The 26,199-nt window shown below is 46.4% G+C and overlaps 1 protein-coding gene across 1 annotated transcript in view; it reads left to right on the top strand.

The window, feature by feature from the left end:
- dnah7 (dynein, axonemal, heavy chain 7) overlaps nt 1-26,199 on the top strand; it is a 102,887-nt gene that overhangs the window by 11,649 nt on the left and 65,039 nt on the right. Inside the window, exons 15-31 of the mRNA XM_030343137.1 lie at nt 1,112-1,336; nt 1,631-1,777; nt 2,206-2,385; nt 2,822-2,962; nt 3,233-3,618; nt 3,898-4,084; nt 9,347-9,540; nt 12,343-12,541; nt 12,912-13,052; nt 13,356-13,568; nt 13,998-14,107; nt 14,536-14,704; nt 15,756-15,858; nt 16,097-16,224; nt 16,993-17,205; nt 18,861-18,959; nt 19,314-19,562. Of these exons, the coding sequence (XP_030198997.1) occupies nt 1,112-1,336; nt 1,631-1,777; nt 2,206-2,385; nt 2,822-2,962; nt 3,233-3,618; nt 3,898-4,084; nt 9,347-9,540; nt 12,343-12,541; nt 12,912-13,052; nt 13,356-13,568; nt 13,998-14,107; nt 14,536-14,704; nt 15,756-15,858; nt 16,097-16,224; nt 16,993-17,205; nt 18,861-18,959; nt 19,314-19,562 (3,084 nt within the window). The remainder of the gene's footprint in view (nt 1-1,111; nt 1,337-1,630; nt 1,778-2,205; nt 2,386-2,821; nt 2,963-3,232; nt 3,619-3,897; nt 4,085-9,346; nt 9,541-12,342; nt 12,542-12,911; nt 13,053-13,355; nt 13,569-13,997; nt 14,108-14,535; nt 14,705-15,755; nt 15,859-16,096; nt 16,225-16,992; nt 17,206-18,860; nt 18,960-19,313; nt 19,563-26,199) is intronic.

The raw sequence follows: 26,199 nt of genomic DNA, 5'->3' as shown, positions 1-26,199 counted from the left end.
AAAGCATTTTTATTTTAAAACTGCTCACACTTAATAAACTGAGAAGTACTGAAACTGGAAGTATAAAATGTAAACGTTGAGCATTTTTCTTTAAAGTGCGAACATAAGAACAGAACATTTTAAACTGTAAAAGCACTGAATGGCGTCTATATGAGCATGTTCAAATCTGTTCTAAAACCACACTCAAGATTTGTTTTCAAGAATATGCAGCACCCTAAGTGTTCAGGGGAATCCCATGAATATATCAAATATAAATTTGTAACTTATAAAATTCAAAAATAATTATTATTTTTTTTTTTTTTTAATTAAAAAAATCGATCTTTGGACGTACGAATCGGTCATTAATATGCGAATCGATTAAAAATCGGAAAATCGATTTTTTCAACACAGCTCTACTTCCAGTGTCTTGGCCAAGACAGGCAGCAGTAGCCTACACTCACACATAGCATGCACATGAAACATAAGAAAAAGAAAACAACTAAAACAGTCCGTAGGGGGGAAGGGGGATATCAATATCGCAAGACATTTCGGGAGGCTCAAGGGGAGAGTAATATAAGATTTGAGCAACAAAGTGTAGTCTTGTTGTGGACTCTATAGACATAATTCACCATACTGTGTTATCGACATGTTTTCGTTGTGTTATAGGGACACTGTCTCTTAAAGATCCCGTGACTTGTGTGTTGAAATGTAGATGTTTGAATTTAACTCGTCTCTTCATTAAATTGTCTCTTCCCTTCTTTCATCGCAATTTCTACAGTCTATAGACAGAACCTCTATAGACGCGTGCTTGTGTGTGTGTGTGTGTGTATGTGTGTGTGTGTGTGTGTGTGTGTGCGTGTGTGTGTGCGTTTCCGTGTATGTTCATGCACATGTGCATGTTTGCAGTGTGTGTATGCGGTGTGTATGTGCGTGCTTGCGATGTATGCGTTTGTGCGTGTTGTATGTGTGGTTGAGCTGCAGGCTGCTTGGCACATGCGCACATGACCAACTTGAGTAACTATTCTAGTAGTAAAATCTTGTCTCTTTAAAAAAGGAAATCCCTTTCCGCAGTCAGTGAATGAGGAATGGGGGAGGGATGAATCCTGTGTTTTTCTCTGCTCTTCTTCTTCAGGCCTTTGTGACCAAGGTGGAGACCATTGAGATGCCCCTGCTGGAGCAGAGGCTGGCCGAGTCCAATGCACGCCTCTGCTTCCTGGTGGACTACGTGGAGCTGTCCCCGGCTGACATGGACCTCAACAGGTTGACGGTCCAGTGGTACAGGCGCATGCCTTCAGTCTTCGAAGACCACCGGCTGATCCTCATGGACAAGACCAGGCATTACCAGGCGGACCTTAAAGTCAGTGCTCGAGCCCAGTTAATGTCTGTTGATCTGCCAATCTTTCATGTATCTACCTACCTGTCTGTGTGTTGATCTTTCTGTCCGTCATGTATCGACCCACCTGTCTGCTGATCTGTCTGTCTGTCATCTATCCAGCTACCACTCTGTCTGTTCATCTGTCCGTCTGTTATCTATCTACCTGTGTTTTGCTCTCTCTCTGTCTCTCTCTCTCTCTCCTTCCTTTGACAGATGTAAATATATTAACCTATTATTTAAGTGAGCATTTAAGTGTGTTTGATCTGTCACGCTCAGTTGCGCTGCCAGCGTTTCCTGGAGGAGCTGAAGTCCTACGCCGGCCAGGTGGAAGAGTTCTCCACCTTCGGAGACCTTTCGGAGCTCAGCAAGTACCTGAAAAAGGCGCAAATCCTTAACGGCAAACTGGAGTCAGCCATGATAAAGGTAGAGAGTGAGAGAGTGAGAGTGAGAGAGTGAGAGTGAGAGAGTGAGAGTGAGAGTGAGAGAGAGAGAGAGAGAGAGAGAGAGAGAGAGAGAGAGAGAGAGAGAGAGAGAGAGAGGGGAAGGGGGAGAGAGAAACTGCCTGTGCCACTGGGCTGGGATAAACAAAGGTAATTTGCTATTCATAGGTATGCATTTTTAATGGGGGAATGAAAGAGTATAGCTGCCAGGGGATATAGTCTACTTGCTTTTGTATTGCTGATTGTTTTATTCATGATGTGTGATGCCTAACCATTAGAGGGCAGTATTGAGCTGTAGTAATCACAAGTGAATGTAGGCAGGTTACTGTGGAGAAATGGTTCCTTTTTTTTTTTTTTTTTCCCTAATGTATTTCTTTGTTTCTTTCTCTGTCTTTCTCTATGATTGTGAAGATTGACGGTTTCAACCAAGAGGAGGAGTCCTACGATTGGCCCTTGTCCCAGTACCCAGAGCGTAAGGAGATCCAGGAGCAGCTGGCTCCTTTCCTCCGCCTCTACGAGACCGCCTCAGAGTTCCGCACCCAGCACCAGCACTGGGTCCACGGCCCACTGTCGGGGGTCAACCCTGACAAGGTGCTCCCCACACCTTAGTGAATCTTCCGGCTTGTTAGTTGTGTTCCATAACACGTGACTCAATGGTGTGCTTTCTGTTAGGCTTACATTTAGACGTTTTTTTTATCTAAAGGGACTAACAAGTTAGCTCGAGATCAATCAAAGCATCCATTCAAAATTGCCCCGGAATTCTCCTGTTGATCCAGATTAAGCTAGTCTACTATTGAATTTAAATATGATCTAAAGGGTTAGGGTTCAACGGGGTTACATTTGTTGAAAATATAACTAGTTGCCCTCGGCCTAACCTTAACCCTATATCATATATCAAGTGCTGTCTTAATTTCCCAAGAATGGTACAGCTCAGCAAAGTGAGTTATGCATAACCACTGTCGCTAGAAAATCACATTGCTAGAAGATCAGTCCTCATCTAACCGACCCCTTGATGGGATTGGTGTAGGTGGAGGTAGACGTTGGTAACTACTGGCGGGCACTCTACAAGTTGGAGAAGGGCTTCGTTGACACGCCCAGCGCCCTCAACATAGCAACCAATGTAAAGGCCGAAGTGGACACCTTCAAAGAGCAGATTCCCATCGTGCAGGTAGGAACCAGTCTTGTGTGCTGTGCTAAGGACAACATGTGACTCTACATTTACATCAGAATCAGAAATACAAGGTAAGCATTTAAAAATGTTTGCATTGCTGGTTATGCGATCAGTAGCCAATTGCAGATGTCACTGTCGCATATCCATGCTTTAATTCTACTTCCTCAAAAATCTCAGATTTCCTCAAAAATCTCAAAATTCCACAAACATCTTTCCCGTTTCAATAAGCTTAATGCCATGATCCCACGGTTGTCTGTCTGTCGCCAGGTGCTGTGTAACCCGGGCCTGCGGGACCGCCACTGGGACGCCATGTCAGAGGCGGTGGGCTTCCCCCTGCGGCCCACGCCGGGGAGGCAAGAGGAGGGGGAGGAGGCCTGCGTGGCCCGCTTCCTGCCCATGCGGCTGGAGCAGCACCTGGACCGCTTCGAGGGCATCAGTGAGGCAGCCAGCAAGGAGCACTCCCTGGAGAAGGCCATGGAGAAGATGGAGGGCGAGTGGGGCGAAATGGAGTTCAGCCTACTGCCCTACAGGGAGACGGGCACCTCCATCCTGGCGTCTGTGGACGAGATCCAGACGCTGCTGGACGACCACATCGTCAAGACCCAGACGATGAGGGGCTCTCCCTTCATCAAGCCCTTCGAGGCGCGGATCAAGTGAGCGGGCAGCTGTTGTTATGTGCCTTTTTAAAGGGAGATTTTACCACCAGGTGTGAGGCTGGATTTGGCCGTGTCTGCAAAATCATAATCTCTCGGTCTCGCCCCAATCCAATGATAGAATTATTGTGATGCTTGCTATGAATTCTTCTTTGAAATTGGCTGTCCTTTACACTTACTTTTCACAGGATGTCCCGTACAGATTTCTTATGCTATCACAACTCATACTGGGGTAAAACAACCCATTTCTTTGTCAACGTTGTGTGCTGTGCTTCTCAGGGATTGGGAGGGTAAGTTGCTGCTTCTGCAGGAGATCCTCGACGAGTGGTTGAAGGTGCAGTCCACCTGGCTGTACCTGGAGCCCATCTTCAGCTCCCCAGACATCATGAACCAGATGCCGGAGGAGGGCCGCCGCTTCACCGCTGTGGACAAGACCTGGAGGGACACCATAAAGGAGGTCACACTGGTAGGGAGACGCTTATGGTTTTGAGGGGTTTTATATAGTATGTATTTGTTTACTTATGGCCTTTGTTTATTATCAATCTACAGATGCTTTTATTTAATTATTTATCTTTCTATATCCTCCTCTACTCCCCCATCACATTAGAACCATTATACTACGAGGTGTTATTGCACTTTTATTTTATGCTAGACAAATGAAACCAGCGATCTGAGCTTAACCTGGTTTAGTGCTTTGCATATGCTGTTTTTAAGAAAGAAGCTAGTGGAGCAATGTAAAACAGAATCCCCGTACGCATCAGGCGGAATATCTTGATTCTCAGCGGGCACCGTCTGCACCATGTAAAATCATTCCTATCCGTCACTGGCACCAGGGGAAATAAGCCCTGGCTTTGACCAGTGAGCCTTTTAGATTCTCTGCCGCTCCAAACTATTTGAAAATACTGCTATTTTAATGAATTGGATTTAAATTTGCCGTTCATGCCATCCTCTGAATAACAGAGGATTGTTTGTGTATACATGTTTGCATGTGTGTGTGTCTGTCAGAAGGGAGAAAGAGAAATAACAGATTAAATATACAACATAGGGCATCATAAAGACAGAGAAAAAGGGACGGATGAGGAGGCAAAAATGTATAATGCTAACAGAAAGATGGGAAGAAAGTGAGAGTACTCTGGAAAGAGAGAGAGAGAGAGAGAGAGAGAGAGAGAGAGAGAGAGAGAGAGAGAGAGAGAGAGAGAGAGAGAGAGAGAGAGAGAGAGAGAGAGAGAGAGAGAGAGAGAGAGAGAGAGAGAGAGAGAGAGAGAGAGAGAGAGTAACCTCATATCAAACGAGAGGGAACAAGTGCATTTCAACGGCCGCTCAACAAGAGTTTCCAAAGGGTAATTGGCGTCCTCAGTGGACCTGAAATGAGATACAGCAACATCAGCCAGTGTCCTCCAAAAGGCCCGGCCCGGCCGCAGCATCAAATAGAAATTATGGATTTTGTCTGGAAGGAACAAGGCCGTTCCCAGCCACAAAAAAATGAGGTCACCAGGGGACAGGAGGGTGAGAGTCTGGGCGTTTGTACCATCTGCTGTGAGGTGTGTGTGTGTGTGTGTGTCTGACTCTGCATGTGTGACTCTGTGTTTACATCATTGTTATCCTTGATCTCTTATGGTTAGCGGAAATTGCTGAAGCTGTCCCTGGTGTATCTGTGATCATGTGTGTATGTTGCGGGCCTCTTGTTGTTTTTGTTTGCTTGGTGACCTCGTAAAGCAAAACGGACATTACTCTTTGGCTAATTATCCCTACACGTGCTTGGTCACAGATTAGTTGTGGACTAGCCGTGTTCTCCCTTATGGGTTTGAAACCATATTTTTGATCAGTTTTGAACAGGCACGATATTAAACATAATCCAGCTTTCTCCCCAAAGAATGAAATAGACCCTTTTTCAGGAGAACCATTCTCCTGAAAATTTCGCTCCTGCAACGCAGACATTTAGTCAAGGTCAATATTTTTGATCGAATACTTATATTCTTCCATTCAATTTAACAGTTCAGTTGGCTAAAACACTTTATTTTTTGAAAACTTAGAAAAGCTTAACTACAATTACATGTCAGAGCTACATGTGTCAGTGGCTTCTGGATCCACTTATTGGATCCACACCGGTTTAGTTACGGCAGAGCTTCAATGTAATTTTTATTAAAGACGCACTGCTTAAAACATAAGGAAGTACCTCAAATTATCCTGAAATAAAAATGCTGGTTTGGGCATTATGCAGTTTCAATAGTATTGCATAACAGCACTTCTGCTATTCAAAAGCATTCAAATAAAAAACACAAAAACGCTCAATGCTGGATGATGGATCGTGACCATGTAGAAGGCTCCTGGGGAGAACTGCATGCATTAGTACACTGTTAACCATTCACAGTGCTCTTGAATCACAACTCCGCTGTAAGACTTAATGTTAAAACACGTATTTATTGTATTTTCATTGCTGTGCGTGTTTATGTGTGAGTGTGTGTGTGTGTGTGTTTGTTTGTTTGTGTGTATGCGCGCCTGCATGTGTGGGACGGGAAAATCCCTTTAATCTAAATCTATTCACACTGGGCTTAATTGCAAACCTTGAAATTATTTATTTATTTATTTAATAAAACAAATTATCCAGATCTTGTGGCACAACTCTGTGATTATAGCAATAATTAAAGTGCTGCGTTAGATTCTGCCAACTTTCGCCAATAGCAGCTTAAAGACAAATGCACAAAGTTTGATTTACTGCTAATTTCATGGTTTACCTTCCCTGTGAGCGCAGAACAACCGTTGAATTGAAACCACCAAACATTGTTGTGTATCGTGGAGTAATGCTAGACTGGCCATTGGGGTAAAAGGTGTTGTAATGATGTTTGTTTCTGATTGAGCTCCTTTTCAACACATCGACATTTTTTGGTTCAGGACATACCTTACAGATTTTTACTGCCCTATATACTGTTCCTTAAGGTTTTAATAGAACAGTGTACATCAGAGAAATATTACAACATACGTTAGTAGGCTAGTGATATTTAATGTATATATTGTACTTCTGCACTCTCTGCCCTGTGCGGCAGTTCTATGATAGTTCAAGCTTACAAAGATAACAATCAAACGATAGGTGGTAATTTCCAGTCCAAGAGACTGGACGATGTACACTGTTTGTAGGTCATTCCCTGAACACAGAAAGCTGCAACACGAGAAATCCCATTTGAAGAGCATGTGAATCTGCGTTCACCCCAGATACACGACACATGTCCTCGGCTTGTCAATCTAATGGATGATCATCGGTGCATGAAATTGAAATCATGTCAATTTAAGGTTGTCGTTGTGTGCGCCAGTGTTGGTGACTCTCCCTCCCTCTATCTCTGTCTCTCTGAAAACCTCATGGAAAGGACTTTGAAAGGCTCTTTCCGGGATGCATTAGAGACAGTGGCCACTAGGGGGTGCTCAAGATCCACGGTTTTTCAGCCGTTCGCCCGCACCTCTCTGAATCCTTTGTTTTCTTCTTGTTAATTTCTGCTCTCTCTCTCTCTACTGAAATGTGTCAATTATCCATTATTTTGTCTGCAGAACAATGGACAATGGCTGGAGGGAAACATAACATTCAGAGGCATTACGTTTGAACAAAACTTAATTTAAAAGACATGGTTAGTTGCATCCGTTGACTCTGTAATTACGCCACAGTACACCCTCCCAATGAATTGCCATGGAGGGGTATGGGACGGCAGTAGGGAGGAGGACATATCGCCTCTAAGTGTGTCCTGATGGGATTCTCAACACAAGGGTGTTGTTGTGTACTAATGGAAAGATGGATTATGAATGGAAACATGAAAGCCGTCACCGAGTGGTGCCGCATAAAGACAAACAGAGCAGTGGGAGGGACAAAGATAACTCATGCAGGGGGACAGAGGTTGAGGTTTGCTGTGTGTGTGTGTGTGTGTGTGGGAAAGAGAGGGAGGGGGTGGATCCTGTAGTGCGTTGTCTGTACGTATCAGCTACATTGAACATGCATCCTGTCACATCTATATTACGGCCTCAGGTGGACATGGACAAGCAGGAATATTTTGTCTGCCTTTTGTGTTGCATTTCTATCATTTTTCACTGGTAACTATTATGCACTTTCTATGCTGCGTATCTCAGCGCTGGACCATTCATTTCCTCGTTCATCATAAATATGTCATTATCAGGGATAACGCATGCATTAGCGCATTGTTATCCGCTCACAGAGCTCGCAAATAACTTCCCGCCAGGCAGACGGAGCGAAAAATAGCCCTTTTATTTCATTGTACCCTGAAGAATGGGCCGAAAACCAAGAGTACTGATCAAATATATGAAAATCTACAATCATGGCAAATCTCCCCAGCCGCAGTGAACAGGTAATGCGATTGTGCGTATTCACCCCGGTGATGCGACAAAGGAGGCTGCGCAGCCCATTCCCATTCATCCGAGGTGTTATTACTGGGAATCTTCTCTTTTGGCTCAGCTAATGAGCTTGATGATTTGATTTGCCCTTTTATCCGGTAATCTGTTACAGTAGCCCCGATGCGCGGACACACACACACACACACACACACACACACACACACACACACACACACACACACACACACACACACACACACACACACACACACACACACACAACCACACACACACACACACACACACACACACAGCCAGACAATAGGGAGGAAACTCATAAAAGCCAATCAAAAAGGGAATTCATCTCCCAAAACGTTTTTTACTATTGTGCGAATGACTCATTTTCATGGTCACAAAGGGTGATTTGCAGAAGGCTTAGCAAAGAGATGCGGCCTATTACCAGTCCTTTATTACTGGCTTTTAAGTCAGGGCGCGGGAGAAGAAAAACTATTCCAGCCTGACTCATCATTTCAATTACAGCCCATGCCTCTACTTCAGTCACAGTGGGTAATAAGAAATCAATACCAATGAAGATGGGGGAAAAAACAATTATTAGGCCTTTCTAGACGGACTGCTGCCGGGTCCACTGCTAACTTTGTAGCCAAGCAGTGGCAGATGAAAGTGTTTCTTCACAGCCCAGCTTCTCCGTATTGTACCGTAGCCTTTACTGAATACCAAGATAGGTCATAGGTCAAAGCAAAACAACGCATCGTCTGAAATGTATCGATTGATTGTGTCCTTAGAAGAGACATAGACAAAGATGTACCGTGTTGTGTCTCAGAATTCAAGCCAAAAGGTGCCCAATGTGTAGATGCATATACTGTATACTGCTAGTGGCCACATGATTCCTCAGACTTCTAGTTTGGCACCTCAAACGTAGGACTGTGAAAAGGCCTTCTGTGTCTGCCCTGTCATCTATGGCACTGCTTCCCACCTTTGACTTTACGTTTACCACTAAATTGACCCATGCAGTGGATGAGCAAAGAGTGCCAGCACGTTATCAACGAATACAACTAGAGAAAAAGGCATTCGCCGGTTGAAAAAGTGGAAATAAAAAGTCTGAAATGCAGCTTTAGCTACCAAGCAAAAACAAAACATAAAAATAAACGTATGATGGAATATGCAATGCGACATGATAAGAAGTGACCAATATATGTACTTTTTTATTTACAATTTTTGTAAATTTCTCCATTTCATGAATAAACTTCCACGTACCTCCAGCAGGTTTTGGGACATAACCAGAACTAATTACTTTTGCTACTTGTTGCACATTTTAGTTACTCTTGCTGCTACTGTGTGTGTGTGCGCGTGTGTCGCTCATGTTTGCCGGTGTCAGGACAAACATGTGCTCGCAGTGGTGGCCATAGACATGATGCTGGAGAAACTGAAGAAAGCCAATGGGCTCCTGGAGTTGATCCTGAAGGGTCTGAACGACTATCTGGAGAAGAAACGCCTCTTCTTCCCCCGCTTCTTCTTCCTCTCCAATGACGAGCTGCTGGAGATCCTCTCTGAGACCAAAGATCCCACCAGGTAAACCTTTTTGACTACTAAGTATCATGATGCCTCTATTCAACTACATGTACCACAATGCATTACTTCAGATGCATATCATCACCCTCTTAAAGTAATGGCCTGAGTAACTTTTTTGCCAAAATGATTTTCTTGGCTAAATCAGCTCTTTGTGATGCTGGCCACCTCTGGTAAAATCCCCAACATCCTCAGTTGAACAGATCATGTGATCCTACCCCTTATGTCAAGAGTTTGAATTAGGCCAATTTATTTTGCCTAAGTCACTAGACTAGACAGAGTGTCTTAGGCAATTTTATCATCATTATTTGTGTATCAATAGTCATCTATTGCCATAACCTTTTTGTTTGAAATGATTCATAAATACCATATACTCTGTGTATGGTTTTCTGAACAACTTGAAAATATGACCTAGGCCATTACTTTAAGAGGGTGACGATATAGAAAAATGCATAATTTTAACTACAAGTACCATAATGCCTCTCTTCAGCTACATGTACACCAATGCATAACTTCAGCTACATGTAGCATAATGAATAATGCAAGACAATTACAATGATGCATTCCTTGGTACAGTCGGTAGTAATAAGCTTCAAGAAAACAAAACCACAATCCTGAAACCCTACAGTATTTGAGGGTTTCAATGAGGACTTAAACAGTGGAGGAGGAAAACTTTCTCCCCGCTGAAACTTCCCTGGAGTGAGATTGATCAGGTGTCCGTTGATGACTTGGGGAGGGTTCCCATGGCAAGCGTAGGCGCACTCAGGGTCTGGCTGTCCAAATCAACCAAGGCAGCCAATCACTGGACTGATTGCAATGCTCGCCAAATGGATTGCTCTTAAGAATCCCTCTCCATTATAAGTCATTTGGGGACAATGTGTTCTATTATAGCTTACTGTCTCGCACAACGGATCTGCTAAATTCTTCCTTTAGGAACTCTATCTCGTTATTATCATATAGAGCACATGCTGGGGGTTTGCTTACCCAAAGAAATACCCTCAGCAAGTATTGTGATTGTTGTAAATAACTACATGCAGAGGACTGCATTCAGACAAATTGAATGAAAAAGAAAAAAAAAATGTAAAAGGAAGCGTAGGGAAGTTTGCAGTTCAGCAAGCATCTGTGCCACAAGTCTAGATTGCATAGCCAATGAAAAGCATCAGGTTAAAGCGACAGTGATTGCATTTTCTGGAACACAATAGAAAGACCATCCCAAAAGAGGAAAAGATGAGGTTAATAGAAAGAAACTGAAGGGGGGATTTATGAGAGCTGGGGCCTTGGGAAACTAATTTCAAGGATGAAAATCCCAGACTGACTGTGAGAATTTAATTATAGCACTTCTGCTGCATGTACATCGCTCCCTGGCCTACTTTAACTGCACCGGGCCTTCTCCAAGAAGCCTACGATAAGCAACCTTTGTCTAATTGAACAGAAAGTATTTGGTTAATAATGGATGGTGTTAGACAAAGGTAGTGTGCACTTTTTTACATCTCTCTTTCTCTTTCTCTGTCTCCCTGTCTCTTTTAATCAGTCTCTCTCTCATTCTCCTGCGGATTCGTATTAGAGGCACAGAGCGGTGTGCTCAGCTGTTAAGTTCAGGATTTTAGGGATGAAGTGGACGGCTGTCAAGTGTCTGAGAACACGCTAGGCCAGTTTAGTTAACTGAGGCGACGTGTCCAATCCAATGCTCTGCTTGGGAGGGAGAGGTCTTAGTAGTGGGGCTCTGGGCTGGCAGGAAGGTGGGCTCATCTGTACTGGAAGGCATTTTCATGGAGCAGCTCAAAGGCATTGATAATCCTCCGTATTAAACATGGGAGTACCACTCTATTGTCTATCGTTCAGTGCCCGGCACTCCTCTGTTTGAGTAACAGGCTTATACGTAGAACTCAAGTGTGAAATGGTTTTTAAATGTCTGAAGCAGTGTTTCTCACTTCACTCTGCTCAGTTTTTGTCTCCGGTACTTGTTTAATCTTTAATCCCTTGTGATTAGGAAGTCTGGCTCCGTCATGTTCGTAGTCTTTGATTGGCTTGTTCAATTCTTTTTTGGAGCATTAATAAATAGATAAAAGTGCAAACGACAGAATATCTTATTTGATATAATCACCAACTAGGACCATGTATTTCAATGTACTTCAGTTCTTATCGGCTGCTTTGGAAACTTGTGAAACTATATTAGAACATAAGGACCGTTTACATAAATATGTTAACGCTCATGCATATTACAGCTCATCTGGATTGCCCACACAGTGTGCAATACAACAGCTGGGGCAAGCAAATTACTGTCGTTGCAACAACACATTAAATATAGGGAATATGTGGGCAACAAGTGACAGCTTCTAGTCTCATGTCTTATTTGTGTGTTTGTAAAGTCACCCATGCCTGATTTTTTGTTTTTCTTGACAATGAAATGCGGAAATGTTATTCTGCAGAGCCTTACAGGTATCTGTAGAAGCCAGCCTTTTTCAATAGATTTGCCGCTTATAAAAACATTGAATTACACTTAACGTGTACCTTGACATCTTGCTGCCAGGTGAAGTCACGTAGCATAGTTCACATAGCACAATTTTGTCACTAAAAGCGACCAGTGTGTTTTCTCTGGAGTTTGATTTCATTTGATTTAAATGTTTGGGATCCTCTTTAATTTCAACACCAACCCATGAAACAGGAGTGACCTCACATGCAGGATGAAAGAATGATCCAAGGTCCCTCTATCTGATACCTACCTAGTGTAGATATATTGCATGTGCTGTACCCATGATCAGCTCAGACAGCCCTGGCTTTTGCTCTGTCTCTGCTGGTCCCCAGGGTAAAGCCCCACCTGAAGAAGTGCTTTGAGGGCATCGCGAGCGTGGTCTTCACTGACGTGTTGGACATCACCCACATGTCGAGCAGCGAAGGGGAGGTGGTGGAGTTGCTGAACACCATCTCCACCTCTAAAGCCAGGGGCCAGGTGGAGAAGTGGCTGCTGGAGCTGGAGAACAACATGTTTGCTTCGCTACACAAGGTGAGCCCTCTTTCTTCTTATCTTCCTGGCTGTGTCACACTAGAAAAAGGATATTGTAAGCCAGAATTATTGTAAGGCTGCCATATATGCTTTTCACTATAGATACATTCAGCGGATGCTTTCATCCAAAGCGTTTTGCATGGTCATTATTGAATACTCAGGGATTAAAGCATCTTGCTTAAGGGTTCCTCGAGGTAGGAGTCTTGTGCATTAATGAAGGGAATGTCATATATGGAAATAATCTTTGAACCATACACGTACACTGCATACGGCCAATGTAAATACATTGTCATACAAATGAGTTTCCCTCTATGGTCTTCCTTGGGTTCATTGTTTTCACACTTCCTCTCTCGGCTGTGCTCCGGCTCAGGTGATTGGGGAGGCCATCGAAGCGTACCCCAAGGACCTGAGGATCAACTGGGTGCGAGCGTGGCCTGGTCAGACTGTACTTTGTGTGTCTCAGGTCTACTGGACAAAGGATATCCACCAGGCCATCGTCTCAGGACCTAAGGTTTGCCCGCGTATTAATTTTTTCTTCTTTCTTATTTGTGACTTCTTAAACATGGTATTGTGCAATAGGGTTAGGGTTAGGGTATCTCGGTAATATGGTTCAATATAAAATATCTTGAGACACTGGAATGTCCCACAATGTCTTTCAGTTGATATTTCCTTCTGAAGAACATAAAAAATGTTAGACAAGGGGGGGTAAGAGCAGCAAAAACATCTCCACTTTCTCTAGGAGACATCTCCTCTCCTAGTTTAGCCATCGTCTGCCGATCATTCACTCCATCAATCGCCATCCCTCCCTGCCCAGGCTCTAGACGAATACCTTCAGGTTAACAACGGGCAGATCGACGACATTGTGACGCTGGTGCGTGGGAAGCTGTCCAAGCAGAACCGGGTGACTCTAGGTGCCCTCGTGGTGCTGGACGTCCACGCCAGGGACGTGCTGGCCACACTCATCCAAAAGGGTGTCAGCGACGAGAACGACTTTGAGTGGCTCAGCCAACTGCGCTACTACTGGGTGGTACGTTGGTGGTGGAGGCATCGCTACTTATGTTTTTTACCAGGACTAGCCGATGTTTTCGTCTGATGTTTCAAATGTACAATGCAGTGCCTTTATCAAAAACAAATGGACACAGATGCAGGTCAGGGGTCAGCAGGTAGTCTGTAAGTTGTCTCGCTTACAGGTAGGTTAATGGCATGGATGGAATCATGCCCAGAAGCTTTTGCCGGGGAGTTGAACACAATAGCAACTAGAGTATTCTGCCCACTCATTATTACTTGAATTAAAGCATAGTTTTGCCCTTTACTCTGTTAATTGTCTAACAGATCGCATTCTTCTTAATTTCTATGTAATTTATCCATTTTTTTGTACTCATTTACTCTGGCATGCTCCTCCATGATTTACAGCCAGAATGCACTGATGCGTGTCTGACTGTTCTCGGTCTTACAGGAGAATCAGATGCAGACGAAGATGATAAATGCAGGCTTGGCTTATGGTTATGAGTATCTGGGGAACACTCCCCGGCTGGTGATCACCCCACTCACCGACCGCTGCTACCGGTACGCCTGATGGCCCCATCGTCAGGCAACACGCTGTTTGTCGATTATCTCCGCGGAGCATTACTAAAAAGAGTTGGAATGAATGTATAAAGTGTGCTCAGTTTGGCATGTAAGGACAGTAAAGTAATCACCACATTTTAGAATCCATTGATCAAACAAACTTTATATATACTGCACTTCAGCACAAAAAAAATCACCAACATCCCAACGAATAGTAAGTCGACGTAGACAATTTGCTTCAAATAACAATAAAAAAGCTGGATCACAGAGACACGTTTGAGAGGTGGGTATTCGAAGAGAGCTAGACTAAAAAGGGTTTCAAGATTGTGTTATGAATAAACTACATTTCAGAATGTAATCTTCCTTCATGCAACAGTGATTGTGAAGCATGGGGCATGCTCTTGCGCTCACACCTCATCCTCCTTTAGGACATTGTTTGGGGCCCTTGCTCTCTTCCTGGGAGGTGCCCCTGAGGGCCCCGCTGGCACGGGTAAGACGGAGACCACCAAGGACCTGGCCAAGGCCGTGGCCAAGCAGTGTGTGGTGTTCAACTGTTCAGACGGACTGGACTATATTGCTCTTGGCAAGTTCTTCAAAGTGAGTGTTTCACACGCACCCACACATACACACAAACACCCACCAAGTCCACACACCCCTTAGCTGGTGTTATTAAGACCTTTTAATATGTAGTGCTTATTCAATATGGCAACGCTAGCCTGGCTATTGCCAGACCAAGCTCAATCGTAGATTGCATGTGGAGGCTGGGCCTGCTTTTTTTGGGAAGCTGCTATCATTTTTTTCAGCACAAGAGGCGTGATCAATGGGCCTAGTTCAAATGACTCTGTACGCAATTGGCTGCTTGCCGTCGCTTCCCTGTCGTCATTGTGTTAAACCAGCTAATAGCGTGCCAGAGTGAAAAGCCAGCTTGGTGATCGGCTCCCGCAAAAATCTGTCGGAGGCAGAAAGAAATGTATTGCTCTTCTCCTGACCCTTCTGCAGGGCAAACTCAAAATCGCCGGCAGAATGGGCGAGGCTACCCGGGCTATGGCAACGCTTGACCTTATCTCAAGATGATTCATGAGGACCTTAAAGGGCTTTTCAGAAAACGATCTTGTATTTAGACTTGACCCTTGATATTGTAAACTCCATGGTAGCACAGAGGTCAAGTAAGCCGTTCACTGTGTTAATGAAATAAATAAATACAAAAAACATGTCATGCACAGCAGCAACCTTGCGCCAAACAAAGGCACACTGTTTGCCTAAAGGGCTGATTATGGTCCCACTTTCACACAATGTAAGGAGGTGACGGACACCTTACATCGTTACGGACCCTCCTTGCGTCCACCACAAGGGCCTGACGGGCACCTCCCAAAACTTGTAACCTTCCGTCGAGGCGACACAGCAGCAAGAGCTGTGATTGGTCCGCTTACTAAAACCTGACGCAGAACCACAACTGTTCACGACTGCGTTGAAGCGTCTGCATGGTCATTGCGTTGCGTGAGCTTAGTAGGTGGGTCGCCAGGTGAATAGGGTTCACTGAAGAGTGAGAAGTGGCTGTTTTGAGGAGAGGATGATAGGTTATGACTATTACAAATAAAGGAAAGGTAAAGGGGGTATTCTCTGTGAACTCTGAGCGTGTTTGACTCAGGGCCTGCTGTCCTGTGGAGGCTGGGCCTGCTTTGACGAGTTCAACCGCATCGACCTGGAGGTGCTCTCTGTGGTGGCACAGCAGATCCTCACCATACAGAGAGGTAGCACGCCAGTGTGTGTGTGTGTGTGTGTGTGGGGGGTGGATGTGTGTTTAGTGGTTACGATTAGTGGCAGAGTCCCAACTGGGTGCTTTACTCCTAGTATAAGGTGATGAATGGAATCAATGTTATGTTTTAATCATTAGTGAGTTTATGGGGAGTGGTTCTATACAGTAACCCCCTGCCAGTGACTGAGCGGGAGGTTCAGCCGGCAGGCGGTAAAAGCGGTGTTGTCCTCCAGGCATCAAGGCCAAGGCTGAAATGCTGATGTTCGAGGGCACAGAGCTGAGGCTAGACCCCTCCTGTGCCGTCTTCATCACCATGAACCCCGGCTACGCTGGACGCTCCGAGCTGCCTGACAACCTCAAGGTAAAACGCACACGCTCGTGCACACACACACTCACACATTATAGATGCACACATGCATCTGGACACACACGTACACACCTGCATGCACACACCTACATATTTTTTCAGGTATGATTACCAATAACCCCCACTACTCATAAACTTAAATGTGTGGTACTGCACCCAAAGGTGGCGCTATTGTAAAAAATCATGAATTAGGTTTATTTCTCCTCACCAGATTGACCTGGACTCAAAATTCTTTCACCATATTCATCTTTTTCACACTGGACTTCTGCTCTAAAAATGTTTACTTTTCCCACAATTTCATAGAATAGCCAAACGTCCACAGTCTCAACCCATTTTGCCTATATGACTATTTTGTTATTGTATAACTAACACACAGCTATCATTAGGTGGATACCATTAACAGTGCAAATTTTCAGATCTGTACTCTTTTAAGAAAGCCCTTAATTCACTTGAGAAATGTGTGCGATTTTTCTGGATGTTGTGTGCTTATCAATAGACATGTGAATGCGACTGTAGTTCAGGTTTATAAGTGGCTCAATGGGATAATGCCTTGTACAGGTGATCCATAGGTTGAGAGTTCAAATCCCGATTAGACCAGTTGAACATAACATTCGGCCATTGCTCTGCAGCTCAACTGAAAACCGAGACACAGTATTGCATTAAGTGGAACATCTTCATCAACATCTTTTCTTCATAATTATAAGTCATATTTATATATCTTCAATTAGTGTTTTCAACGTCATTCAACGTCTCCTCTCTCAGGCCCTGTTCAGGACGGTGGCCATGATGGTGCCTGACTATGCCATGATCGCCGAGATCGTGCTCTACTCGTGCGGTTTTGTGACGGCGCGCCCTCTGTCAGTGAAGATTGTGGCGACATACCGGCTGTGCTCCGAGCAGCTGTCCTCCCAGCACCACTACGACTACGGCATGCGGGCCGTCAAGTCCGTCCTGACGGCCGCAGGCAACCTCAAGGTACCGCTCGCTGACGCCGCCGTCCCTGTGTCTTAGGGTCGGGTTTTAGTCTGAGGGTCAGGATGAGTTTGTTGGTCAGGTTTGTGTCGGTTGTTCAAGTTTGGTAAGTTGTTCAGGTTTGGTTGGTTGGTCAGGTATTAGTCTGAGGGTCAGGTATGTGTTTGTTGGTCAGGTTTAGTCTGTTGGTCAGGTATTAGTTTGAGGTCAGGTTTGTGTGTGTTGGTCAGGTTTAGTCTGTTGGTCAGGTATTAGTTTGAGGTCAGGTTTGTGTGTGTTGGTCAGGTTTAGTCTGTTGGTTTGTTTCAGTCTGTTGGTCGGGTTTTAGTCTGTTGGTCAGGTTTGGTCTGTTGGTTAGTTTTAAGCTGTTGGTCAGGTATTAGTCTGAGGGTCAGGTTTAGTGTGCTGGTTGGGTTTATTCTGTTGGTCAGGTTTAGTCTGTTGGTCAGGTCTAATCTGTTGTTCAGGTTTTGTCTATGGGTCAGGTTTAGCCTTTTGGTCAGGTATTAGTCTGAGGGTCAGGTCTAGTCTGGGGGTCAGGTTTAGTCTGTTTTTGTTTTAATCATTTGGTCAGGTTTTAGTCTGATGGTCAGCTTTAGTCTGTTGGTTAGCTTTTAGCTGTTGCTCAGGGTATGCCTGTCAATTTATGGATTGGAGGGAAACAATGCATTTTTGTGTTGCAAACTGCTCTCTCATGTATTTGATTCAAACAAATTACAAAATCAATCCCTTCAGCAAACTTTAATTAACCTAGAATAGCTTCATCATCTAATGACAACCATTATTTTTGCACTGAACCAAACACCTCAATAACCATAGTGGTGAACTTTGTATCTCAGCAGACTTTAATAACAGTGATAAGGAAGAGAACTGTTTCCATCTGCTCTAAAAGCTTACTTTACCCTGCTCAATCGATACAACGATACAACTTCCATTTAGGAGTGAGACGTATACTTCCATTTAAGGAATGCATCTTGAACCTAGCTACGGTGCTAACCTCAGTGTCTTTGTCACTCCTCGAAAACACAACAAATCTTCAAAGCCATTCTATTTCCCTAACCCTCACTAACAAAATTGTGTGCGCTGGAGTGTGCGAGGGCGGGAAAATAGGCATCAGATTGGCTCTCAAAGATGGAGTTGTCGCAGTAAAAGCTGCATGTCTTGTATAAAAAGGGGATAGGCTTCCCCCCCCACATGGGTGTGCTGTTTCCTAGAGTCTTGTGAGGCGTTCGTGTCATTTATACATCAATTCCTGAAGTCCCCCTCTGCTGGGACCCTCATCCCCGTCGTCTCTTTCAAAATTACTTTTAGAAAGGAAATGCGTGCGTTTAACCCCCCCGGCTTAGGCTGCGAACGGTGTTTAGGTCTTCTGTCGTACTGAAGGGGAGAGCCTATCAGTGGCACAGGGGGCCACAAAGAAGACTTTAGAATGAAGATTCCCTCCCCACAAGGCCTCTTCATTCATCTGCCTGCCAAAGGCTTTCATTATTCCCCTCTCACTCGTTTTTCACTGTCTTGACAATTTCTCTTTGTGTGTTACATTTTCTCTTTCTCACTTTTGTTCTCTTGTTCTCCCTCTCTCTCTCTCCCTCCCTCCCTCCCTCCCTCCCTCCCTCCCTCCCTCCCTCCCCTTCCTCTCTGTGTTTATGTTATCCCAGCTGAGTTTTCCTGAGGAGAACGAGGATATTCTGCTGCTGAGGTCGATCATCGACGTCAACCTGCCCAAGTTCCTCGCTCATGATCTGCCGTTGTTTGCGGTGAGATGGGTCGTCAGTCATCCTCCCTCATCTGGAGAGAGGATGAGCTCTTCCCTCTAGAGCCATCAGATCAACTAATGGCAGACTTATAAACCAGACATGGATATAGTTATAATAGACAAAATAAGTTGAAGTGACGCATAAGGGCAAATCAAATCAAAGTGTGTGTGTGTGTGTGTGTGTGTTTCTTTGTCTGTGTCTGCCTGCCTGTATGTGTGAGTGTCACTCTTTGTGAAGTTTGTGATTTGTGAATTTGAATTGTGCATGCTCCATTTACATGAAAGTTTGTTTGTGTGCCAGTTTATCCATTGGTTCATACTGTCTCTCTCTCTCTCTCCCCTGCACCTATCCCAGGGCATCACCTCTGACCTCTTCCCAGGGGTCAAGCTGCCCAAGGCTGACTATGGGGTGTTGATGGACGCCATCAGGGAGAACAGCAAGCGCATGAACCTCCAGGTGACGGAGTTCTTTGCAGAGAAGATCCTGCAGATCTTCGAGATGATGATCGTTAGGCACGGCTTCATGCTGGTGGGCGAGCCGTTTGGCGGGAAGACCTGCGCCTACCGCGTGCTCGCAGCCGCCCTGCACGACATCGCTGAGAAGGTGAGGGGCCAAACACCCACGAATCCAACCCCCGGGGGGATACATGGCCAGAAGGGATGAAGCAATTTTCATTACAGTGAGTCATAACTTTAAGTGTGTTCAACTTGTACTCGTTCTAATTCAACATGAGAGCTGAATCAACTCTGTCGCCAACAGTGCACAAGTCTGTTTGTGTGAGATGCTCTCGGAAGGGGTATACTGTAGCCGTGGGTGTTTCCATCGACAGGTTTTTCTAAAGATTTTGAAGCATTACAATAGAAAGGTTGATGGAAACTGCATAATCTCGAAGAAAGTTTAAACACTCACTTGAGGTGTTTTTTGCCTTTTTCAAAAAAGCTAATGCCCTAAATGGGGTTACTTAAGTAACTTTGGGTTACTTAACGTAATCCCTGGTTCTTTGATAACAGAGTGAGGTGTTTCACTATGAGAATCGCCTAGGCGTGACCTACTACTGGAAGCTCCAATTGCACCACGTCTGTCCTTGACAGACAGGTCGGACTGTGCCACAGGGTCCCGCCCCCTGCACTTATACAGTCGACCCGCCCTCCTCAAATCATTCTGTACCTGTTTCTTTCCGTGTAAATGCAAGGAGGGATGTGTTGGTGAAACACCTCACGCTGTTATCAAAGAACCAGGGATTACGTTAAGTAACCCATAGTTATTTTTCTAACTTCGCTCTGTGTTTCACTATGGGAGATATAGACCACTCTCGTATTGCATATGTCTCCCGAAGCTAGGGATGGGAATCGAGAACCGGTTCTTGTTCAGAACCGGTTCCGAGTCAACCGATTCCTTGGAATCATTAGCAAGCCTGCTTAACGATTCCGCTTATCGGTTCCGGTCGCGGCAAATGCGTCGTGACGTCACACACACGCTGCTTTGATTTAGTTCAGAACGCAGCAAACATGTCGCCGCCGAGGAAGAATCGCATTGTGCGTTCACACCAAATGCGACGGGGCGACAAGATCCCATACAAAGTGAACGTAGAGACGCATATAAGGGCGAATTTTCACGGGAGAAAACCGGCGACAAGTTTTTGTCGTGATGACAGCCAATCAGCGTTCAACAGAGTGATAACTGAGTGACATGTGTAACGTAACAGCCAATCAGCGTTCAGCCGTCAAACTCAGTGCAGTGCAGTCCAGGGTGAACTGCGGCATGGAGGAGAAAGTGATTGTTGCAGTTTGCGACTCCCAGAGCTCTATAATAGTATATAATATTTTATAATTGTATATATAATATCACGGCCAACAGCTCTGTCCCCTCCGGATGGCCGTAGCGTGGGGAGCTCTCATAGGGATTGGGCTTCTCGGGTTTGTTTACCGGCATTGCTATGGTTTCCGGTCTTGTGTGTTCCAACGGTTTATTAGGTAGGCCCATCTAATAAATCTCTGTCTAATGAATGCTTCATTTTGTTTATGTCAGTTTAATTTTGTTACAAGTTGAATGCAAATGAGCACTGTTAGCATTCCAAAAGGCACAAGCTCCCAATTGATTTGAAAATGTTAAGGAGATTTAATACAAACAAACACATTTATACTTATTTTCTCACCCAATGAGAATCGATAAGAGAATCGATAAAGAATCGGATCGATAAGCAGAATCGGAATCGGAATCGTGAAATTCTTATCAATTCCTATCCCTACCCGAAGCTATGCAAATTCAGCCAGGCAGCAAACATCACTTTGAGTCTGGTGAGATCGTCTCCAGCACGGCTTGAGAAACAGAAGGCCCTGAGACATCCAGCCTATAAAACCTAACAAAGGTGTAAGGCGTAGCCCAGCTTGCCGCAGCACAAATGTCACGCACCGACACTCCCCTGAATAAGGCACATGATGTAGCCATACCCTTTGTGGAGTGGGCCCTCAAGCCATGGGGGGGCTGCAAGCCCCTACTTTCATAAGCAAGAGATATAGCCTCCACAATCCAGTGGGATAGCCTCTGGCGGGACAAAGGCTTGCCTCTATGGGGAGTTAGCCAAGACACGAACAGCTGATCCCCTTTCCGAAAAGCAGCTGACCGACTCACATATACATGTAGGGCCCGTACCAGGCATAATGTATTGAGTCTCTGCTCCTCCGCAGAGGAGAACGGAGGAGGGTGAAACGCCGACAGTTCCACCGTGAGACACCTATAGGTCGACTCAACCACCTTAGGCACAAAAGCCGGATTGGGCCGCAGACAGACCTTGGAGATCCCCTGAGCAAACTGCAAGCAGGAAGGACGGATAGACAATGCCTGTAAATCACTCACACGCTTAGCTGTGGTTAAAGCTAAGAACAACACCACCTACAGCGACACAAACTTCCTCCCCACAGCCTCCAACGGCTCAAAAGGGTGATGAGACAGGGCATCCAGCACCACCGATAAATCCCACAAAGGGACCAGGGGCCTGGAAACTGGGAGCTTGCGACACGCCCCCTTCATGAAGCGACAAACCAAGGGATGCTGCCCTGGAGGCTTATCCCCAAAGCCAACATGACAAGCTAAGATGGCCACCAAGTACACTTTAATCGTGGAAAAGGCCTTACCCTTTTCCAATAATCCCTTTAGGAAACAAAGTAGGTCCACCACGGAACACTGATATGGAATGGCGTGCCTCGAGTCGCACCAGTCCTCAAAAACCCGCCACTTGCCACTGTAGAGCTGGCGAGTGGAAAGGGCCCTTGCAATCTGAATGGTGTCAACGACCTGTGCAGGCAGGCCTGCCGCATTCAAGTTCCACCCCTCACGGGTCAAGCCCAGAGCGCTACGCGGTCCGGGTGCGGATGGTAAATCTCCCCGCCCGCTTGGGAGAGGAGATCCCTGCGCAGGGGAAGGGGCCATGGGTGGTCCGCCAGGAGTTGCACTATTTCCGCCACCCAATGTTTGGATGGCCACCGCGGCGCTATCAGGATTAGCGACAGACTCTGTTCTCTCACCCTGGCTAGGGTGGGGGAGATCAGGCTGAGAGGGGGGAAGGCATATAGTAGCACGTTTGGCCACGGATGGGCAAGCGCATCTACCCCTAGGGGAGCCCTTACGTTTGACAGGGAGAAAAACAACGGGCACTGAGTGTTTTCCAGCGAGGCGAAGAGATCTACGGCTGCCAAGCCGTATCTCCGCCATATTTGTCCCACAACCTGTGGATGAAGAGTCCATTCCCCTTACAGGGGGTTTCCTCTGGACATAAGATCTGCTCCTCTGTTCAGGTCACCCGGTACATGTGTCGCCCGAAGGGACAGGAGTCTGGTGCTGCTCCACAAGATAATTTCTCGAGCTAACTCGTGTAGTTTCAGTGAGCGAGTGCCGCCCTGCTGGTTGACGTATGCCACTACATTGGAATTGTCTGTCTTCACCAAGACATGGCGGCCCTGGATAAATTGCAGGAAGTGTTTTAGAGCAAGGAACACTGCCCAAATTTCTAGGAGGTTTATGTGAGCCTGAGCTAGATCGCGACTCCAGGTGCCGTTTTCTGCTCTGCCCATCATTGTCGCACCCCACCCTGACAAGGACGCGTCCGTTGTCATGGTTACCCTGGACGACACCGCCTCCAGCGGGATGCCCGCTGTCAGAACCGTGTGCACCGACCACGGGCGGAGAGCGGTAACACACGCTGGTGTTACTTTCACCTTGCGATTCAGGTGGCGACGGGAGCACAGACGTAGTGCTGCGACCCAGCGCTGAAAATCTCTCATCATCAGAAGACCCAAATGCACTACTGATATCACCGAAGCCATAAGGCCAAGTAGGCGTAGGAATAACCTGAACGATACGGTCTCTCCCCGCCTGAAGAGGGAGAGACACTGCGTGAGAGACGTTAGTCTCCTCTCTGATAGTGTGACGCGATGAGAGAGAGTCTATGTGGAGACCCAAATATTCTGCACATTGTACGGGGTCCACACGGCTCTTTTCCCAATTTATGCTGAATCCCAGAGTCCTCAGATGATTTACCACCGTAGTAGAATCTCTGAGTGCCTGTTCGCGTGAACTGGAACATATCAGATAATCGTCCAGATAAGAGAATATTCTGATGCCGCTGTTTCTTAGCGGTGAAAGTGCTGCCTCCACACACCTGCTGAACACTCTCGGGGCAAACGATAGCCCGAACGGGACCACTTGGTATTCGTAAGCCCTGTTCTGAAAAGAGAACCGGAAAAATTTTCCGGTGCGCGGGATAGATGGCAATGTGAAGATATATGCGTCTGACAGATCGATCGTTCCAAACCAATCCCCTGGACGGATTGAACGACAGAGCACTTTGTGTGTTAACATCCTGAACGTGTATTTGCGCAGGTGTCTGTTTAACACACGGAGATCTAATATGGGGCGAAGGGACGAGCTCCCTCTCTTCGTAATGAGAAAATAACAGGAGTAAAAACCCTGTTGGGCTTGCTCGTTCGGGACAGCCCTGATCGCTTGTTTTCGCAGGGACGATATTTCGTCCTCTAGGATTCGTGCCGAATCCCACCTGGCCATAGAAACCAACACGCCGTTGAATCTGGATGGTTTCATAGCAAACTGCAGTCTGTAACCCTGGGAAACCGTAGACAGGATCCACGGGTGAACTGCGCATGCGCGCCACTGTTCCATTCGCGTAGCGAGCGGGCCCATGTGATCGCGCCCCAACGTTGTCACCCTCGGGACGCAAGCCACACTGACTCGGCCACAGCCCTGAACTGCGCCGCATGAGGAGCCTAGGATCAGGTCATTGACAATGCAAATTTCATCCCAGAGGGCAGGGTTGGGTGACCCAGAGTCTAGCTGGCGACCCATTTCCTCTAGGATTTCAGCCTGATATGCAGACAGTAGTGTCATGGCATTAAGCGAGCATACCGACTGCGCTGCATATTTATACATCCTCTGGTAAGTGGAAGCGGTGAGGCGGTCCATCTTACCAGGCAGGGAGATGCCTGAAGAGATGGAGAGAGAGCGACGGTTTGGGTGGAGGTGGTAAGCCACTGAAGGCTGGGGGTTCGGCCAGCCCCAGCTCACCCATCCCGTGGATCTCCAGCTTTGAGCAGCTCTTGGTTGGAAGCTTGCTCTCAAATGGGCTGGACCAGTAGCGGCTCATTTCCTTCATGCAGATGGGAACTGCTGGTAAGAGCTGCTTAGAAGGCGGCTGGGCTGGTGGGAGCCTCTTGCCGTCGTACAGGTCTCTCTCTGCCCCTTCAGCATCTGGGGCTGCAGGCCATTGAATGCCTAGTTTTGCAGCGGCCCGTTTGCACACCTCGTACAGGTTACCATTTACTGGTTGTACAGCGTCAGAGGTGCTAGGGGGTCTGGACAGTTGGACCGGAAAAGTGGAGTCGTCCTCCTCCTCCTCAATTCCGTCCATGTCGAGGAGGTCAAAGTTGGCGTCGCCGTCGCCCTCTGCGTCCTCAGCGCCCGGTTCCGCTCGAGGATTAAATCATCGAATAGCGGGCGCACGAGCGGGGATGCCGCCTCCATCATGTCCGCCCAGCTCGTTGTCGCGTGGGACTGATGAGTGCTCGTTGAGGCTATAGCGGGGGCACCCGCCAGGCAGGGATCCTGGTTGGTAGCCACCGTCACCCTTAGCCTCCTTTCCAGAATTTTCTCCGGCATCGATGCGCAGTGAGCGCATGAATGTGGGTCCGCTAGCGAAGTTTGAGCTTGTTTAATGCCCATGCACGCTATGCACATGGGGTGGGAGTCCCGGCCTGATATGGAGGCTCCACATGACGTGGGGCACAGGCGGGATACAGCCTCCCTAGCCTTCGTCTCCGACCCTTTGGCGGGGGTGGCGGGCGAAGGCATAACGCAGAGTTTAATCGCCGTGATGCGTTCGTTATACTCCGGGTGTTTTGGCTCAGCCAACAAGCTAATGTGTACTGTGCCGCGGTAAGCTCGCCTTGACGCGTTAGCCGATAAGTTACACCGTAAACCAGTGACACCTGTAAACAAATACAGGGTAACCAGAGAAGCAGCTCGCCTTTATGCGGACACTGCCTGGCGGGTGTAGTAACAGATAGCTTCTTACAAAGTTATTACTCAGCCGAACCAGGTTAAAAGCCTACGACTGCGTTTGACGACGGAATCCTTGACGGCCCGTCTGTGAACTGTTAAGCAGTTTAGAGCTAACCTAGATGAGCTGAGGGAGCTTGAGTAGCTTTCTCACGGGAAGAAAGCGAGAATGATTTGAGGAGGGCGGGTCGACTGTATAAGTGCAGGGGGCGGGACCCTGTGGCACAGTCCGACCTGTCTGTCAAGGACAGACGTGGTGCAATTGGAGCTTCCAGTAGTAGGTCACGCCTAGGCGATTCCCATAGTGAAACACTGAGCGAAGTTAGAAAAATGTAGGTTGTTTCCGCTCTGGCATCTTCCTGGATATCTAACTACTACAATATCAGGCCTGTCGCACCAGTTACTCAAGTTACTCATGTGCGCATGTGCCAAGCAGTGTATGGTGGGTGTATGTGTATGTATGCGAAGGCATACATACACCGCAAGCACGCACATACACACCGCATACACCCACCGCACACACAAACACATGCGCACGAACATACATTGAAACACACACACACACACCGTACGTCAAGACAAAAGCAGCGACACATTCGCCGAGCTAAGACATTATGTTTCTAAACGTAACAGCTCCGCCATCGACACACCCGCAGGAAAGAACACACGTGCA

This window comes from Gadus morhua, chromosome 20 (assembly GCF_902167405.1).
Source record: "Gadus morhua chromosome 20, gadMor3.0, whole genome shotgun sequence".
NCBI lineage: Eukaryota > Metazoa > Chordata > Actinopteri > Gadiformes > Gadidae > Gadus > Gadus morhua.
Note: the sequence above shows the minus strand (reverse complement) of the source record. Positions and strands in the feature narration are given on the sequence as shown.